Raw genomic sequence first — 14,189 nt, forward strand, 5'->3', positions numbered from 1 at the left:
TAAGAAACAATGGTGACATAGCACCTCTTGTATTCTCCTGGATAGAGCTGGAACGCATTCTACTAAGTGAAGTATCCCAAGAATGGAAAAACAAGCACCCCATGTATTCACCACCAAATTGGTATTAACTGATCAACACATAAGTGCACATATAAGAATAACATCTATTGGATGTTGGGCAGGGGGGAGGGAGGAGGGGATGGGTATATGCATACACAAAGAGTGCGACGTGCACCATCCCAGGGACGGACACACGTCAAGCTCAGACTTGGGTTGGGGGGGCGGCAAGGGCAACACACGTAACCTAAACATCTGTACCCCCATAATATGCTGAAATAAAAAAAAAAAGTTCCATTTTTTATATTATTAAGTTCAAGACACCTATTAAATCTCCATACAGAAATGTCAAGCAGGGAGATTTATAAGTCTCAAGTGCAGCAGACAGATCTGGCCTAAAGATATAAATTTGGGAATCACTAGTATATCAATTATATTTCAAGTAATAGGGCTTGATAAGAGTACCTACAGAACAGAAGAGAACCCAGGATCCAACCTTTAGGTAATTCAATATTCAAGGCTCAGACAGAAGACAAGACTGAGAAGTCACGGCCAGTGAAACAGGTAGAGAGAAATTCAAGAGAAGAGGAAGAGTTAGACAATCTTGTTTATTCTCTCACAGCAAATAATTTTAAGATGATCCCCAAATGGTGTAAAGCCCTTCATTTCTGTGTACCTTAAACCATCAAACAAAAGGGTAAATGTAAGAACAGTAGGTCTTTGTAGCAGCAAAAGCAGCAAAAAGAAACTTTCATAGCTTATTCCATCCTCCCCCAATTACCTTGCATGAGGTAAAGCAGTAGTAGCCAAACAAAGATTCTTAAAGAGGTAACCTGAATCCACCAATTGCTGAATAATGGAAAAAATACAACTCGAACAAGCCCCTTCCGAGTTAGAGATGTCCACGGAATTTCAGGCTTGGCTTTGGCAAATGTTGAGCCTTTAAACATACAATAAAACAAAACATCAAACATTTATATACACTATATGGATGCCTACTTGTAGCACTACATTAAACACAAGTGAGAGCAAAAAAATCAACATACAACCTGTTACGTTAAAAAACCCTCTTAGATGTTTGTTAAATGTAATGACTTCTAACTTCGATCACTAGGACGGGAGCTCAATTATATAACAACAAGTCTCCAGGTTGATCCCTCCTTCAATATTCAGTTCAGGCCTCCTTCACCTTTATAAAAACCATATAATTTATATAGACACACAGTACTAAGGCAAAGGGTAAAAAGTGCTAACACCTGACTGATGAGAGAAGACTGCTACTTTTAGAAAATAAAATATACCCTCAGATAGGGAAGATTTCAAAAAATAGTCTTTAGTATCACTATGAAATAACATAATAATGTGCATAAGAAACAAACCAATTTTAGAACTCACCTCTGATTAAGTCGACATCAATCAAGTCTGGCTTTATGTGACCCATCTTTTTTGGTTTGTTTTTGAAGCCCTAGGATAAAACAAAACAAACAAATAAACAAGGAAAAAAAGCCCTTTTAAATACAAAAGATAAATATTTCCTTTTTTCTATATCTACCTCCCTTTTATGTGGGACACTTTAGTCCTAATATTCCTTAAAGAAACTTGTAATTAATATACAGCTTGTTCTAGTTTTTAACCTTAACAACTAATACATCCATGTACTTCATCACTTTTTAAAATATTCATATAGGGCCAAAAGATCAGTAAGTGAAAAATAATAGTCCCCTGAGCCACCTCTCCTCTCCTCCCAATTTCACTCCTCAAAACCAAGTAACTTTTTTTTTGCTTCTATTATTTTTAATTGACACATAATTGTACATATTTATGGGACAAAATGTGATTTTTCAATACATGTATACAATGTATAATGATCAAGTCAGTATAATTAGCATATTCATCACCTAAAACATTAATCATTTCTTTTTGTTAACAACATTTAGAATCCATTCTTCTAGCTATTTGAAAATATACAATAAATTGTTAACTATAGTCACCATATAGTGCTACAGAATGCTAGAACTTATTCCTCCTATCTAGCTGGAATTTGTATTTGTTAATCAACTTTTGGCTATCATTCCCACCCTCTTACACTTGTCCACTTCTAGTAACCACTATTCTACTCTCTAATTCTATGAGATCAACTTTTCTAGCTTCCACATATGCAGAAAACGTGTGGCATTTATTTTGGGGGCCTGGGTTATTTCACTTAACGTAATGTGAATGACAGAATTTCATTCTTTTTTATGGCTAAATAGTATTCCATTCTATAAATATACCACACTGTCTAGTTATCTGTTGATGGACACTTAGGTTGATTCCATTATCTTGACTATTGTGAATAGAGCTGCAATAAACATGGGTGTGCGGATATGTCTTCAACATACTGATTTCCTTTCCCTTTGGATATATACCCAGTAATGGAATTACTGGATCATATGGTAGTTCTATTTTTAGTTTTTGAGGAACTTCCATACTGTTTTCCATAATGCCCATACTAATTTACATTTTCACCAACAGTATATGAGTTCCCCTTTCTCTGCGTCCTCACCAGCATCTGTTGTCTTTTTTCATAATAGCCATTCTAACTGGGGTGACATGCTATCTCACTGCATTTTTGATTTGCATTTTCCTGATGATTAGTTATGTTCAGCATTTTTTCATATACCTGTTGGCCATTTGTATGTCCTCTTTTGAGAGCTGTCTAGTCAGTTCATTTGCCCATTTTTAAATCAAATTCTTTTCTTCTGTTGAGTTCTGAGTTTCTTCCATATTATGGATATTAATCCCCTTTTGGACGAATAATTCACAAACGTTTTCTCCCATTCTGCAAGTTGTCTCTTCACTCTGATGATTGTTTCCTTTGCTATGCAGAAGCTTTTTAGTTTGCTATAATCCCATTTGCCTATTTTTGCTTGTTGCCTGTACTTTTGAGGTTTTCTCTCTTTGACCAGACCAGTGTTCTGAAACATTTCCCCTATTTTCTTCTAGTAGTTTCAGGTCTTACATTTAAGTGTTTAATTCATTTTTACTTGATTTTTGATGTGGTGAGAGATAGGGGTCCAGTTTCATTTTTCTGCATATGGATATCCAGTTTTCCTACCGCCACTTATTGAAGAAACTGTCCCTTCTTCAATGAATATTTGTGGTGCCTTTGTTGAAAATCAGTTGGCTGTAAATATGTGGATTACTTATGAGGTCTCAATTCTGCTCCATCGGCTTATGTGTCTACTTTTAGGTAAGTACCACACTGTTCTCATTACTATAGATTTGTAGTATATTTCGAAGTCTGTTAGTGCAACAATCCCCAACCTTTTGGCACTAAGGACCGGTTTCATGGAAGACAATTTTTCCACAGACGGGGGCGGGCAGGGAATGTTGGTTCAGAATGATTTAAGCACATTACATTTATTGTGCACTTTACTTCTATTATTATTGCATTGTAACATATAACGAAATAATTATACAACTCACTATAATGTAGAATCTAATGCCACTGCTGATCTGATAGGAGGCAGACAGAGTTCAGGTGGTGATGCAAGCAATGAGGAGCAGCTGTAAACACAGATGAAGCTTCTCTCACTTGCCTCCTGCTGTGAGGCCCAGTTCCTAGCAGGCCATCGCCTGGTCCGGTCTACAGCCGGGGGGGTTGCAGACTGTAGTGTTCTTTGTTCTTTTTGCTCAAGATTGCTTTAGCTACTTGGGGTCTTTTGTGGTTCCCTGTGAATTTTAGCATTGTTTTTCCTATTTCTGTGAAGAATATCATTAGTCTTTTGAAAGGGATTGCATTGATTCTGTAGATTGCTTTTGGTAGCATGGTCATTTCACAATATTAATTCTTCTAATCCATGAACATGGAATGTGTTTCCATTTTTTTGTGTCCTCTTCAATTTCTTTCATCAGTGTTTTGTAGTTTTTCTTGTAGAGTTCTTTCACCTCCTTGGTTAAATGATATTCCCAGGTATTTTATTTTATTTTTGTAGCCGTTGTGAATGGGATTGCTTTCCTAACTTCTCTGCTAGCTCATCGTCGGTACCTATAAATGCTACTGATTTTTTTTTTCACTTTACAAGGAACTTTAATATCAAAGAACACTTCTAAAAGTCTAAAATAGATCCAAGGTCACTACTAAAGTTATACAGGGAGGTCAGTGAGGGAAAAAGTTTATGTTCTCAAAAGCCGGATTTCACACAATGGCAGGCACTACATCTCATCACGTGTGCTTGTGGTAGAAAAGACACCAATCTCAATACAGGCTGGTCTTCTTCATGATGCTCAGGAACTCTTGCTCATTGACCTCTCCATCTCCGTCTCGATCAGCTTCATCAGTCATTTCCTGCAGCTCCTTATCAGTCAGGTTCTCACCCAACTCCTTGGCCACGCATTTCAGGTTTTTGAATGATATCTTCCCAGTTTCGTCATCATCAAAGAGCTTGAAAGGTTTCAGGATTTCTTCTTTGGTATCTTTCTCAGACATTTTCTGAGTCATCACAGTCAAAAAGTCACTAAAATTCATTTTCCCTGTCCCTTTCTTATCAATTTCACTTATCATTTTCTTGATTTCTTCTTTCTTGGGTTCAAAGCCCAGGGCCCTCAAGTTCCTTAACATCTATAGTCCCAGTTCCGTCAGCATCGAAGAGATCGAAAGCCTCCCGGATTTCCTGTTTCTGCTCTTCAGTAAGCTCAGGCTTAGGACTCATCCTTTTACGCTGGAAACTTGATGCCATGTTACCCTTCTTAAAGTTGGAGGCCATAACCGACGGACTCCGGGGCCGTTGTTACGGCAACCGATGTACACCTATGCTACTGATTTTTGCATGTTCATTTTTATATACTGCAACGTTATTGAATTTGCTTATCAGTTCTAAGAGTTTTTTGGTGGAGCTTTAGGATTTTCTATATAGAATATCATGTTGTCTATAAACATGGACAATTTTGAGTTCCTCCTTTCCAATTTGGATGTCCTTTCTTTCTTTCTCTTGCCTCCTCTGGCTAGAACTTATAGTACTATGTTGAATATGAATGGTGAAGTAGGCATCCTTGTCTTCTTCCAGATCTTAGAGAAAAAGCTTTCAACTTTTCCGTTTGGTATGATGTTGGCTGTGGGTTTGTCACATATGGCCTTTACTGTGTTGAGGTCCATTCCTTCTTTAACTTGTTGATAGTGTTTATCATGAAGGGTTGTTAAATTTTATCCCATGCTTTTTCTGCATCTACTAAGATGATCGTGTAATTTTTTCCTTCATTCTGTTGATGTGACATATGATGTTCATTGATTTGCACATGTTGAACAATTCTTGCATCCCTGGAATAAACCCCACTTGATTATAGTGAGTGATCTTTTTAAGACCTACTAGATTTGGTTTCCTAGTATTTTGTTGAGGAATTTTGCTTCCATGTTCCTCAGCTATTACCCTATAGTTTTCTTTTTTTGTTGTGTCCTTATCTGGTTTTGGTATCATGGTAACACTGACCTCATAGAATGAGTTTGGAAGAACTTCCTCTTCAATTTTCTGGAAGAGTTTGAGAAAAATTGATATGAATTTTTTAACTATTTTGTAGAATTCTGCTGTGAAGCCACCAGGTCCTGGGCTTTTCTTTGATGGGAGACTTTTTTATTACAAATTCAGTCTTGTTATTCATAATTCATTTGTTTACGTTTTCTATTTCTTCTTGGTTCAACTGTGGTTGGTTGTATGTATCCAGTAATTTATCCATTTATGCCAGGTTTTCTAATTTATTGGAGTATAGTTTGTAATGGTTATTTTCAATTATTTTATTTTATTATTTTATCTTATTTTTTGAGACAAGGTCTTGGTCTGTCTCCCAGACTGGAGTGCAGTGGCACTATCATAGCTCACTGAAGCCTCAAACTCCCAGGCTCAAGCAATTCTCCTGTCTCAACCTCTCAACCTCCCAAGTAGTTAGGACTATAGGCAAACACCACCACACCCACCTAATATTTTTTTTCTTTTGTAGAGACAGGGTCTTGTTATATTGCCCAGGCTGGCCTTGAAATCCTGGCCTCAAGTGATCTTCCCACCTTGGCCACCCAAAGTGCTGGGATGACAGGTGTGAGCCACTGTGCCTGGCCCCTGTAATGGCGTTAAATGATTGTATTTCTGTGGTATCAGTTGTAATGTCTCCTATTCATTTCTGATTCTATTTTGGTCTTTTCTCTTTTTTTGTGATTAGTCTACCAAATGGTTTATCGACTTTACTGTTTCAAAAAAAAAAAAAAAAACTCTTTTCTGGCTGGAACCATTGAGGGTGTTGAAGAAAAGAAAAAGAGAGGTTCCTCCTGTGCCAGAAACCCTTAAGAAAAAGCAAAGGAATTTTGCAGAGCTAAGGGTCAAGTGCCTGAGAAAGAAGTTTGCCCAAAAGATGCTTCGAAAGGCAAGGAGGAAGCTTATCTGTGAAAAAGGTAAGCACTATCACAAAGAATATAGGCAGATGTACAGAACTGAGATTTGAATGGCTGGATGGCAAGAAAAGCTGGCAACTTCTAGGTACCTACAGACCCCAAATTGGCATTTGTCATCAGGATCAGAGGTATCAGTGGTGTGAGCCCAAAGGTCTGAAAGGTGTTGCAGTTTCTTCACCTTCGCCAGATCTTCAATGGAACCTTTATTAATCTCAACGAGGCTTCAATTAACATGTTGGGATTGCAAACCATATATTGCATGGGAGTACCCAAACCTAAAGTCAGTAAATGAACTAATCTACAACTGTGGTTATGGCAAAAATCAATAAGAGAATTGCGTTGACAGATAACACTTTGATTGCTCAATCTCTTGGTAAGTATGGCATCATCTGCATGGAGGATGTGATTCATGAAATCTATACTGTTGGAAAACACTTGAAAGAAGCAAATCGCTGCCTGTGGCCCTTCAAGTTATCATCTCCAAGAGGTGGAAAAAAGAAAACGACAACCCATTTTGTAGAATGTGGAGATGCTGGCAACAAGGAAGATCAGATTGACAGGCTTATTAAAAGAATAAACTAGGGTATCCACCATGATTATTTTTGTAATTTGGTCAGTTAAAAAAAAGTGACTGTTTTAAAAATAAAAATTTTTCACTTTGTTGACCCTTTGCACTTTTTTTAGTCTTAATTTCACTTATTTCTACCCTGATCTTTATTATTTCTTTCCTTATACTAATTTTGGGTTTTGTTTCTTCCTGCTTTTCTAGTTCCTCGAGATACACCATTAGGTTACTTATTTGAAATCTTTCTACTTTTTTAATGTAGGCAATTATTGCTATAAAATTCCTTCTTAAGACTGCTTCAGCTATATCCCATAGGTTTTGCTATGCCATCTTTTTTTTAAGTTTCTTTTTTTTATTCCAGAATATTACAGGGGTACAAATATTTTGGTTACATGGATTGCTTTTGTACTGCTTGAGACAAAGTTATAAGTGTGCCCCTCTCCCAGATAGTGTACATTGTACCCATTAGGTATGATTTCATCCATCCCCCTCCTCCCTGCTCCCACCTGTTTGATTTCCATTGAGTTTTATTTCCTATTATGCACATGAGTGCTGTTCGGTTAGCTCCAATTTAATAGTGAGTATACATTGTGTTTCTTTTTCCATTTTTGCAATACTTCACTTAGAAGAATGGTCTCCAGTTTCATCCAGATTGTTACAAAAGGTATTAATTCATTTTTTACAGCTGAGTAGAACTCCATGATATACATATGCCACATTTTATTAATCCACTCATGAACTGATGGGCACTTGGGTTAATTCTACCTCTTTGCGATTGTGAATTGTGCTGCAATAAACACGCGAGTACAACTGTCATTTTGATAAAATGACCTTTTTTTCCCTTTGGGTAAATACCCAGTAGTGGGACTGCTGGATCAAATGGTAGGCCTACTTTTAGTTCTTTGAGGAATCTCCATACTACTTTCCATAGAGGTTGTACCAGTTTGCAGTCCCACCAACAGTGTTTAAGTGTTCCTTTCCACATCCATCCCAGCATCTATTGTTTTGGGACTTTTTGATAAAAACCATTCTCAGTGGGGTTAGGTGATATCTCATTACGGTTTTGTTTTGCATTTCCCTGATGATTAGTGACATTGAGCATTTTTTTATTTGTTTATTGGCCATTTGTCTATCTTCTTTTGAAAAGCTTCTGTTCATGTATTTTGCCCACTTTTTAATGGGGTTGTTTGATTTTTTTCTTGCTGATTTGCTTTAATTCTTTGTAGATTCAGGTATTAGCCCTTTATCAAATGTATAGTATGTGAACATTTTCTCCCATTCTGTAGGTTGTCTGTTCACTCTGTTGCTTGTTTCCTTGGCTGTGCAGAAGCTTTTTAATTTAATCAGGTCTCATTTATTTATTTTTTGTTGCTGTGATTGCCATTGGGATCTTCCTCACAAATTCTTTGCCTAGGCCAAAATTTAGAAGAGTTTTTCCAACATTTTCTTCTACAATTATTATGGTTCCATGTCTTAGGTTTAAGTCTGTTACCCATCTTGAATTAATTTTAGTGAATGGCGGGAGACAAGGATCCTGTTTGAATCTTCCACATGAGGCTATCCAATTTTCCCAGGACCATTTATTAAATGGGGATTCTTTTCCCCAGTGTCTATTGTCATTTGCCTTGTCAAAGGTCAGACAGCAATATGCAGATGGTTTCATCCCAAGAATGCACGATGGTTCTATATATGTAAATCCATAAATGTGATTCACCACAAACAAAAGCAAAGACCACGTGATCATCTCAATATATGCAGAAAAAGCATATGACAAAATTCATCACCCTTTCATGATAAGAACTCTCAACATAACAGGCATAGATGGAACATACCTCAAAATTATAAAAGCCATGTATGACAAACCCACAGCCAACATCATACTGAACAGAAAAAATCAAAAGCATTCTCACTTAGAATTAGAACCAGACAAGGTTGCCCGCTGTTACCACTTTTATTCAACACAGTGCTGGAAGTCCTTGCCAGAGTAATCAGGCAAGCGAAAGAAATCAAGGGTATGCAAATGGGGAAAGAAGAGGTCAAACTATCACTCTTTGCTGATGATATTATCTTATACCTAGAAAACCCTAAAGACTCTACCAAGAGACTCCTTGAAATGATAAATAAATTTGGCGAAGTCTCAGGTTACAAAATCAACGTACACGAATCGGTAGAATTTCTATACACCAACAGTCAAGTGGAGAATCAAATCGAAGACTCAATACCTTTCACAGTAGCACAAAGAAAATAAAGTACCTAGGAATATATTTAAACAAGGAGGTGGATGATCTCTACAAGGAGAACTATGAATCCCTGAGGAAGGAAATCACAGAGGATGTAAACAAATGGAAAAACATATCATGCTCATCATTTAGCAGAATTGACATTGTTAAAATGTCCATACTACCCAAAGTGATTTACAGATTCAGTGTAATCCCCATCAAAATACCAACATCATTTTTTGCAGATCTGGAAAAAATAATTCTATGCTTCATTTGGAACCAGAAAAGAGCCCAAATAGCCAAACCAATCTTAAATAAAAGGAACAGGCCGGGCGCGGTGGCTCACGCCTGTAATCCTAGCTCTCTGGGAGGCCGAGGCGGGTGAATTGTTTGAGCTCAGGAGTTCGAGACCAGCCTGAGCAAGAGCGAGATCCCATCTCTACTAAAAATAGAAAGAAATTAATCGGACAACTAAAAATATATATATAGAAAAAATTAGCCGGGCATAGGTGGCACATGCCTGTAGTCCCAGCTACTCGGGAGGCTGAGGCAGAAGGATTGCTTGAGCTCAGGAGTTTGAGGTTGCTGTGAGCTAGGCTGATGCCATGGCACTCTAGCCCGGGCAACAGAGTGAGACTCTGTCTCCCAAAAAAAAAAAAAAAAAAGGAACAAATCTGGAAGCATCAATCTACAAGACTTTAAGTTATACTACAAGGCTACGGTAACCAAAAAAGCGTAGTACTGGCACAAAAATAGAAGTATGCTATGGTTCTATTTTCATTTGTTTTAAGAATTTTTAAAATTTTCCTTCTTAATGGCTTTATTGATACATTCATCACTCAGGACAATGTTGCTGAATTTCCACATATTTGTTTAATTTTGAAAGTTCCTCATGTTATTGATTTCTAGTTTTATTGCATTGTGAGACTGTTTTGTGACTTAACATGTGGTCTATCCTGGAGAATGTTCCATGTGCTGATAAAAACCATGTGAATTCTGCAGCTGTTAGATGAAAAGTCCTATGAATGTCTGTTAGGTCCATTTGGTCTAAAATGCAATTTAAATTGAATGTTTCCTTGTTAATAATTTTCAGTCTAGTTGATCTGTCCAGTGCTAACTGGGGTGTTAAAGTCCCAAACTAATATTGTATTGTAATCTCTCCCTTTAAATCTAATTGCTTTATATATCTGGATGCTTTGGTGTTGAGTGCATACATATTTGCAATTGTTATATTCTCTTGCTGAATTAATACCTTTATTATTAAATAATGACCTTCTTTGTCTCTTTTTACAGTTTTTGACTTAAAGTTTGTTTTATCTGATATAACTACTCCTGCTCACTTTGGTTTCCATTTGCATGGAGTATCTTTTTCCATCCCTTTTCTTTCAGTCTGTATGTGTCTTTACAGGTGCAGTGAGTTTTCTCTAGACAGCATATAGTTGGATTGCTTTTTTTAAGCCATTCAGCCAGTCTATATCTTTTAAGTGGGGAGTTTATTCAGTTTGCACTTGAGATTATTATTGATGAGTGAAAACTTAATCATATCATTTTATTGTTTTCTGGTTTTATATATACTTTGTTCCTTTCTTCCACTAAGACACAAACACACATAGCCTAGACCTACACAGAGTCAGGATTATCAATATCACTATTTTCCACCTCTGCATCTTGTCCCATTGGAAAGTGTCCAGGGGCAATAACACGCATGGAGCTGTCATCTCCTATGATAACACTGCCTTCTTCTGAAATACCTCCTGAAGGACCTGTCTGAGGCTTTTTTTTTTTAATAAGTAGAAGGAGTCCACTCTAAAACAATGATAAAAAGTATAGTTTAACAAATACATAAACCAGTAACATAGTCATTTATTATCAGGTATTATGTACTATACATAATTGTATGTGCTATACTTTTATATGACTGGCAGCACAGGTTTATTTACACCAGCATCACCACAAACATGTAATGCGTTGGCCATGACATTACAATAACTATGATGTCACTGTTGATAGGAATTTTTCAGCTCCATTATAATCTTATGGGACCACTGCTGTACATGAGGTCCATCAGTGGCCGAAATGTTGTTTATGCAGCACATGACTGTACTTACACTAACTTGTTTGACTTGTTTAGTCCTCACAACTGTCCTGTGAAATTGGTACCTTTATTATCCTTTATAGATGAGGCAACCAAGGCACAGAGATTCCAACCCAGTCATTCTCACTCCAAAGTCTGTGCTTTTAATCACTACATTATCCTGCCCCTCATTACATGATATTGATACAAAAGGAACCCTAATCAAAGTAGGGAGAGGTTTTGTTTAAGATTAAAGATTACTGGCCGGGCGCAGTGGCTCACGCCTGTAATCCTAGCACTCTGGGAGGCCGAGGCGGGAGAATCGTTTGAGCTCAGGAGTTCGAAACCAGCCTGAGCAAGAGCGAGACCCCGTCTCTACTAACAATAGAAAGAAACTAATCGGACGACTAAAAATATATAGGAAAAAAATTAGCCAGGCATGGTGGCACATGCCTGTAGTCCCAGCTACTCGGGAGGCTGAGGCAGAAGGATCGCTTGAGCCCAGGAGTTTGAGGTTGCTGTGAGCTAGGCTGACGCCACGGCACTCTAGCCGGGGCAAAAGAGTGAGACTCTGTCTCAAAAAAAAAAAGATTAAACATTACTTTGCACTCGAACGTTTATAGCAGCACAATTCACAATTGCAAAGACGTGGAAACAACCCAAGTGCCCATCGATACATGAGTGGATTAATAAAATGTGGTGTATGTATAACATGGAGTTCCACTCAGCCACAAAAAAACAAATGGTGATCTAGCACCTCTTGTATTATCCTGGATAGAGCTGGAGCCCATTTTACTAAGTGAAGTCTCACCAGAATGGAAAAACAAGCACCACACGTACTCACCATCTAACTGGTATTAATCGATCATCACTTCCGTGCACATATGGTAGTAACATTCATCAGGTGTCGGGCAGGTTGGAGGTGGGAGGCGGGAGAAGGGGATGGGTATATTCACACCTAATGGGTGCGGTGCGCACTGTTTGGAGGACACACTTGTAGCTCTGACTCAGGTGGGGCAAAGGCAATATATATAACTTAAACATTTGTACCCCTATAATATTCTGAAATTTTTTTAAAAAGTGGGTAAAAAAAAATATATTGCTTAACTTTGAAAGGTTTAATGGAATTAAACCCTGGAGAGCCATGAGTGGATTTCCTTATTGGGCACAAGCTCTACCCTAGCAGCGCAGGGAAAAAACTGTCGGAGAGAATCAGGATACCCTTGCACTAGTTGCCAGAGTGGTGGTTTAGAAATTCTCTGCAGAGACCTAGCTGTGGTCTGTACTCAGCCCTCTCTATTGTTTGCCTCCAACATAACTGTGCAACACCATCATAAGATCAGACCCATTTGACAAAGTTCCTACTTTTTGGTAGAGGGATAAAAACATTGGAGGTATTGCTGCAATATTGTTGGAATTTGTATTTAACAAAGAATAAAGACAAGTGAAACCCTGTAACACATATCTATTTCCTAGTGTACTGAAATTTCCATTTTATGGCCATCAAAAGAATCTAATTATTATACAGTCTGGCACAGACAGGGAAGTCACCCCTGATTTAGGGCATATGATGAACAACAATTACAAGGCAAGTATATAGTACTATAGGAACATCTGTAAACGGGGCACCTAACTCATCACATTTAGGAAGTCCAAGAAAAATTTCCAGAAGAAAGTAATATCAAACCCAAGACCTGAAGGATGTATAAGAATTTGCAAAGTTGCGTATTAGGTGTAGCAAAATGGGGAATCAAGAAAAGCATATGAGAGAACCCAGAAGTAAGAGATAACATGACAAAAACTAAAGAATGTTCAAGAAGGACTAAAGCACAAAGTGGAAGTGAAAACAGGTCAAGGTATGAGTGAAAGAGATAAACTGGTGAGGTGGGTAAAAGCCATATTGTAAAAACTATAATCATGCTAGCATGGTTTTATTGTAAGGATGCTAGGAAGTCAAGGAACAGTTTTAAATATAAGAAAAACAATCATATTTGTGTTATAACAGAAACAACAACACAACAACCTGGCTTCATGATGGAGGATGGGGAGAGGTAGAAGGCAAGAGAAAGCAGTTAGAAAGTTAAAAAAAACCTACTCCACTAACCTAGATCAGGACAAATGTTTTCTAAAGGGCCAGATGGTATTTTAGGCTTTATGGACTATACCAACTCTGTTGCAAGCACTCAACTCAGCCACTATAGCATGTAGACATCAAAAATAAATATGTAAAGTACTGAGACTGGCTGAGTTCCAGTTAGATTTGCCCACAGGCAATAGTTTGCCAACCAGCTGAGTACAGACAATAGGTCAGAGCAAGAAATTAAAAGTGTGAATTAGGAAAAGCATTCATATTCAAAAGATATTTAGCAAGTAGAATCCAGAAGTATTGGTAATTGAAAATGTGAGATTAGTGTTAAGGCAAAGCCACAGAAGGACGCTAAATCCTGACTTTAGCAATTCACTCAATAGGGAGGGGAAGGGACAGAACTGGGTCATGGGAAGGGAGGTCACATTCAGCTCACATTCCACTGGCCAAGCAAACGACAGGGTCAAGCTAGAAGTCTGTGGGGGCAAGGAAAAATTCTCCTCCTACAAGAAGGCACTACAGGTCATGTGATAGTAGGTGAGACCATATAATCCTCTTACAAGTAGGAATAATTACAGGTAGTAAATAATCAGGAAAATTAATATAATATACAGTTAAGTCTATCTGGCTCTAAAACTCTTGCCTAAATGCTAATGAGATTTGTTATTTTTGCATAAAGGATATTGGTATATCCAATACACCTATATATTCATTTAGATCTATATCTACCTATCTCATATGGAGACATGTATATCCTATTGGATAACTTC

At 37.6% G+C, this 14,189-nt stretch overlaps 1 protein-coding gene and 1 pseudogene across 1 annotated transcript in view; both read right to left on the minus strand.

The window, feature by feature from the left end:
- PHTF1 (putative homeodomain transcription factor 1) overlaps nucleotides 1-14,189 on the minus strand; it is a 72,973-nt gene that overhangs the window by 42,817 nt on the left and 15,967 nt on the right. The window contains exons 4-5 of the mRNA XM_012644584.1: nucleotides 1,453-1,522; nucleotides 839-997 (exon numbers count right to left, since the gene is read on the minus strand). Of these exons, the coding sequence (XP_012500038.1) occupies nucleotides 839-997; nucleotides 1,453-1,522 (229 nt within the window). The remainder of the gene's footprint in view (nucleotides 1-838; nucleotides 998-1,452; nucleotides 1,523-14,189) is intronic.
- On the minus strand, nucleotides 4,298-4,805 carry LOC105810607 (annotated as a pseudogene).

Source organism: Propithecus coquereli, unplaced genomic scaffold (genome assembly GCF_000956105.1).
Source record: "Propithecus coquereli isolate 6110/MARCELLA unplaced genomic scaffold, Pcoq_1.0 Scaffold215, whole genome shotgun sequence".
NCBI classification, from domain to species: Eukaryota; Metazoa; Chordata; class Mammalia; order Primates; family Indriidae; genus Propithecus; species Propithecus coquereli.